This window comes from Lampetra fluviatilis, chromosome 3, assembly GCF_964198595.1.
Source record: "Lampetra fluviatilis chromosome 3, kcLamFluv1.1, whole genome shotgun sequence".
Classification (NCBI taxonomy): Eukaryota; Metazoa; Chordata; class Hyperoartia; order Petromyzontiformes; family Petromyzontidae; genus Lampetra; species Lampetra fluviatilis.
This window is the reverse complement of record NC_136277.1, coordinates 27,614,902-27,620,997: the sequence shown is the minus strand read 5'-3', so window position 1 is coordinate 27,620,997 and position 6,096 is coordinate 27,614,902. Positions and strand designations below refer to the sequence as shown.

The 6,096-nt window shown below is 48.0% G+C and overlaps 1 protein-coding gene across 1 annotated transcript in view; it reads right to left on the bottom strand.

Moving 5' to 3' along the window:
- Positions 1 to 2,342: 2,342 nt before the first annotated feature.
- The window catches only part of LOC144949612 (calcium and integrin-binding family member 2-like), a 46,711-nt gene continuing 42,957 nt past the window's right edge, over positions 2,343 to 6,096 (bottom strand). Inside the window, exons 5-6 of the mRNA XM_078879582.1 lie at positions 4,868 to 5,063; positions 2,343 to 2,364 (exon numbers count right to left, since the gene is read on the bottom strand). Of these exons, the coding sequence (XP_078735708.1) occupies positions 2,343 to 2,364; positions 4,868 to 5,063 (218 nt within the window). The remainder of the gene's footprint in view (positions 2,365 to 4,867; positions 5,064 to 6,096) is intronic.

Here is a 6,096-nt window from a genome sequence, read left to right as displayed (position 1 = left end):
GAAGAAACTGAGTAGAAATCGATCCCTGGATGAATGACCATCCGCTTTCTCGAGTTCATCACAATTTTGCAGGAGCTGCAATCACATCAAATGAGTCCTTTGTTACGTCTTTAAAAAACGTCTACTTGTTACGCGGCATTTTTGCGATTTTGTCAATTTCCAAAACAATGTAAGTGAATGAGTACGATGCAATTGCATAAATTGCCGTAATTAAAGCAGCAAGAACATTAGCTCAAGCGCCGCGACAAGAAGTGCGAGAAGAACAGCGATGGGGCACACGGAAATTCCACTTGAGGTTGTCCACATTTTGGGTAAAGTGTGAAGGTGGTTGATTAATCGCACTGTGGAGGAGATGACTGAAGCCGAGGAATGAAAAGCGTCCAAGAGCACGTCCAGCAGATGGAGCGACTAAATCAGTTCAGGCGCGAGCTGGATTCTGTTATGTCGCGGGATAATGAGACGTGGCGTCGACTTGGGGAGGCCTTCGTTAACCAAGGCTGATGATGGCTGATGATGCTGGAGGGTGATGTGACATAATGCAGCAAGCACTCGGGCGGTGCCCGGTTCCGACTCAAACGCCGCAGCGCTTTCAGTTTGGTCGTTCGGTGGGAGGACGTTGCGGCCGCATGCCAATTGTGCGTTGAAATGTCGGCACGTGGTCGTGTGACACTAAATATCTGTAGTGGAGCCCGGCATCTCCTTGAACTGGAGTCGGCGTGGGCTGTGCTTCGACGGAAGGAAAAATGTGATTGCACGCTTCCTGTAAAATGTCTGCACTTAAACAAAGGTTGTGATTGACTCGGGCCTCTGACAGTGTGTTCTCATGCTCCTGGCTTTCATCTTGCTGGATTTTAGCACATCTGGCACCACGGATACAAATGGATCCTAAAATAAAATAAAAATGTATCAACTTTCCAACCATCTGCGTGACTTACACACATTTGATCTGTACCATCCACCAAAGTGGCATTGTAAACCAAAAACAAACCCCTTTCAAGGTTAGGAGATTGAAATACGTTTCTTTTCATTCAACAGTGTGTTTAAGTAAACAATCTTAATACCAACAACCGATATTCGATGCACATTGCTACAATTGTGCAAATGGACACGAACTGTCTCTGGTTTCGAATGCCTTGTTTTGGGACGGGCCTAACAACGCCAGTGGCATCGCTATGCCAACTTCAGAGGCGCACCCTACATGTCCCACTTTCTCACACACACACCGTTTCACATTCGTTGAATCATTTGAGTAAATTCCATAAAATTGATTTCACGTCCGTAAGTCGAGACAAAAAAAAACCCCATTAACCGTATTGTTGTACTTGCGGTAAAACAATCCTGTCTTTATTTTTGTATGTTTTTATATTATATATATAGTTTTAAACCTTCAGAAGCATATCATCTAGTTTACAAAGCCCTTTTACTGTGTCCCCTGTCTCAGGAAACAAATCAGGGTGAGGTTCTCTCCCCGCCCCGTATTAAGAATTAAATAACCATCGGGCGATGGGGGGTGGGGGAAGAAATGGCAATTGGGCAAATGGCTGATAAATAAAGCGGAGGAAAGCCCGACATGCCGTGCCTCATCCGTTGCACGGGTCTCTTCTCCCTCTCCCGACTGCCAGTTCTGGCTGATTGGAGGAGCGTTCGTCTATTGCGAGCTCGGCAGCAGCGGATGGCGTTGGCATTCAGTCTCCATTAGGGATTTCACTGCGGCAGAGACGGGGAGCCCATTAGCCTAAATCTGTGAACCTCGTCAATCCCGCTTTTGGCACTTCCGAAAAAGAAAAACAAAACGTTGCTCCTCCCGGTAAAAAATAAAAAAATCGACGCGACGACGATGTCCGTTTTGGTGACTCGGTCTAAAAGCTGGCGCGGTGTTCGTAACGCGTAGTCCTTTGCATTTCGCATGACATTTGCAGCATACCAAGAAAAGAAAAAAACATGCTTTCAAAAAAAAGACCCATATTGTTTTCATCGTTCTTCTTTTTTTTGCAAGTGGTGCTTTTGAACATGACGAATGGCCACGTGTCAACCAGGCCCAAAAATGTACAGTAATAGTTCTTCACGCATTACGCTTCAGACAGCACTTAAAGCTTCTCTCTCTCTCTCTCTTTAAATCGAGCTGGTGGAAGCGAGATGCTGAGTCGAGCCGCCCAGGCTGTGGGCCATCCCAGAAGGTCACGGGGTCATCAGCTGATGCCACCACATCCAGGTCGGAGGTCATCGGCAGCAGCCGGCAGGGGCGGGGGGGTTAATTACCTGGGGGGAACTTGTGGGGGGCACGACCTCTCCCGTGGAGGCTTCTGGGATACACTCTTTTCTCGTCAATAAACATCTCGCCGTCAGATCCGTATGTGGAATGTGCTGTTGAAAACAAAAATTACACAAATATTATACCACCGCATAGGAATTTTTTGCAGTTGTGCTGTACAGGTCTCCAATGTGTTTTCGGGTCCGACGTTTCGCACCATGTGCTGCGAGCTTCCTTAGCACATGTCCCGAAACTTCAGACATCATGCCGAACAACATGCGGTACAACCCGTCAGAGAGCAACGTAAAATTAATTAAGCAAAGGAGCACATCGAGCTGGTGTTTTAAATATGCATGGGATACATTTCCAAACAGCACCACGCGTAAGGAGGCATGGCATGCTATAGACCAGCGGGTCCCCAACCTTTTTGGCACCAGGGACCAGTTTCGTGTAAAAAAAAATTTCACGGACCGGGGGGGGGGGGGGGGTCATCATTGGGTCTTTCCCCCTTTTCAAAGAAGCTCTCCAGCGACGTTTGTTTTTTTACTCATTTTGGCTACTAGGGCTTAGCTTGTGGGCTTACCAACACTGTGACTGAGACAAGTGCGCAGTGCGGGAAAGAGGTGCGGATAGAAGCAGAGGTCGCAACCGGGTACCCGATACCCGTACCCTACCCGATACCCGGCTACCCGTACCCGGCCGGGTACGGGTACCCGTTTGCGACCCTGATGCGGTCGGGTACGGGTACGGGTAAGCCGTGAGTCACTGGTGAGTAACTGTTTGTCACTCATTTCCCAACGTCTTGTCTCTTCTCACAATTCAAGTTCCTAGAATCAACCCAGCCGCGCCTGCAACATGGCTTCATCCCAGAGGTCGCATTCAGGTACCCGGCCGGGTACGAGTAGGGTACGGGTACGGCCGGGTACGGATACCCGTTTGCGACCCTGGTGCGGCCGGGTACGGGTACGGGTAAGGAATCAAAACCCGTTTGCGACCTCTGGATGGAAGTGGTAAATAATTAAATAATGGGGACGGGCCACGTGCGGACTCACCGCTCTCACCTGCTGCTGCTGTGCGGCCCGGTTCCTAACAGGCCACGGACCGTTAACGGACCGTGGCCCGGGGGTTGGGGACCCCTGCTATAGACGACTCGTGGTATCGAGTGTGGGATTTGACACTGCGAGGTGGGAAGGTATTTATGACTTTTGCTTTCTCCGTGGCTGTAATGTCACTCACGTGGAAATTCGATTAATTCGAAAGGCAGTGCTTTAGTGACTGACTCTTGCCAAGATAATACCACGCACACAAATTTGAAAATAACTTCTTTGCAAGCGCGGCGCGCGCTCGCAACAAAATGGCTTACACGAATACTTTCATGGGAGCGATCTAAATAAGAAATGAGGCGACATCCTACGTGGGTGTTTTTAAACCACAGCTGAGCGGATTTCGCTGCGGATGCTGCGCTGCTCGGCATATCGCGCATCGTTCGTGGACATCGGAGGCAAACGTGAACACGCTTTATGAATTTAATCAGCAGCCGTAATTTAATCAGCCCCTTAATGTATTCAAAAGCTACTCGCAAAGCCTGAAATCTAGCACAACACGAGAAGCGAACTGTTACAGTGCACAATTCATTTAAGTGGTAAAGAAATCTTCGTAAATATGCGCAGCAGTTAATGAGTAAGAGTTGTCCCTAAAGTTGATGCCATTTTTTTTATTTCCCTCAATCACAGCTTAACGACAATTGATATATCCTTCAAGAATATTTGTTTAATTATGTTTCATGTGGGTGCGTAATTGTGTTTCTGCAATTAAGTGTTGTTGGAATATTTTAGAACAAAAATCCCTATGTGTGTATATGTTTGTAGTGTAGCGGTTAGTGCATTGCGCTACCAACACGGCGACCCAAGTTCGATTTCTGCTCAAGACCAACACCAGTGATGATTATCTGAACCGGTCCTGGGCCTCCCCTAGGTCGACTCAGCCTCAAATGAGTACCTGGTGCGGTGTGTAAACATCGCCACTAGGGGACAAAGGCGGCCGGGCGTGGTGCTGGTCACCCACCCCCTCGTGTACCGTTCCAGCCTTCATAGGTGCTCGCGAACAGCACTTGCCCCAACATCCTGCCACGGCTATACGGGGGATCTTTGTTGTTGCTCCCGTGTTCAGTGAGTCAACCTCCTGTTTGTGCTCAGTTTGCGGGTCTGCAGCCAGTGGTCTGCTATGGTGGCAAGTGAATATTCACCACGATGCGATAGAATTGCATAGCTCATCGTACAGAGCATTCACGTAATGATACGACATTCGAGTTCTATCCAGACACCTTTCATTACTGTTCACGTGGAATACAGAAATAAATCACACACTGGTCCAACCAGACCCATTTAAGTCGGAAAACCGCTTCCAAAGCCGCGAGTGTCAGCGAAGAGCTCGGCCATTTAGAATTCTGTTAAAAGATCCATATTTCTCGCGAGCCACTCTGAAGCCTCAATCTTTGAGAAATAGTGCACGAGGACCTCAGGTTTACCCCCATACCCCCTTTCCCTGGGGACCTGACCCCCTTGAACTCTGCTCTCCCACCTCCCTCCCCTCTCCATCCCCCCCCTCGTCACTGACCTGATGAAGTCCGGTGCGCGGGAGATCATGTGCTCGAAGTCGGCGAATGACAGCTTGCTGTCATCGTCCAGGTCGGCCTCCTCAAGCACCTTGTCGATGACCAGCAGCAGCTCCTCGTGGCTCATCTCGTCACGTGTCAAACACTGCAGCACCTGCAGCAGGTCCCCTCGGCCGATGAAGCTGTCGTCGTTGAAGTCTTGTCGGCGGACGAATAGAGACATGAATTCAGTCCCAGTGTTTTTGTGCACAAACAGATGTAGAGGCCGTACAACAACAACAAAAATTAACCCTTAAAAACTAAGTTTTTCACTATAAATCCTTTATATGCGTGGCGGCTAGAGTCCTCTCGTCTTCTGGCTTGAGATGGCTGCCACCTATGGGTCAGATGATTGCCTGCCACCATTAAGAAATTGGTAATTAAATATCATTTTTTTCCCCTAAAAAGTCTAAAATTTTTGATTTTTTTTTTACGAAAATCAATTGTCACGCACAACGAGTCTGTGTGGAAAATGTCAGCTCGATTGGATCACGGGAAGTGGGTTAAAAAACGACCGAAAGATTTGCACGGTCGTAAGCGCGCAAGCAAGCAAGCAAGTGAACTTAATATAAAGGATTAAAAAAATGCTGCCGGCCCTGAACCAGTCGCGGATAGTCCAATGTTCATATCTCAGACGCAAAGCAGTTTTGAATCAGAATCAGAATATTTACTTATATTGAAGGAATCCAATGAGGTATGAAGGTAACTTGCATGCGAGTCAACTAGGGTCTCTCTCCTCAATCTACGCATTCATTTGGCCCCACATTTCACGGTGATTTTCACACCAAAATCACCCTGAAGCTGCCCAATGCTATCAGGTCTCGGAAGCAAAAGAAAGCTTGAGCCTGGTTTGTACTTGGATGGGAATCTGCATAAGAATACCCAGGTGTTGTATGTTTAGGGCTGCAAGGTGGCTCAGAAAGTGGCAGTGTTGGAATGGATTCTTGGATCTCTGGAATCTATATATGCAGAATTTTGAGGTTTAATATCCCCGTATTTATGGGGGTTCCCTACATCAGCGGTGGCAATTTGGCGTCTCCCGAGCCGCATGTGGCTCTTTAATGCACCACACACGGCTCTGTCGAAGGGGCATAATGCCGAAGATACACAGTAGCAAAGGATAATGAATGTCTTCCCGTGCTGTGCCGAAAACTGTCAACATGTATAGACTTATACACCCCTCCTCTAGATA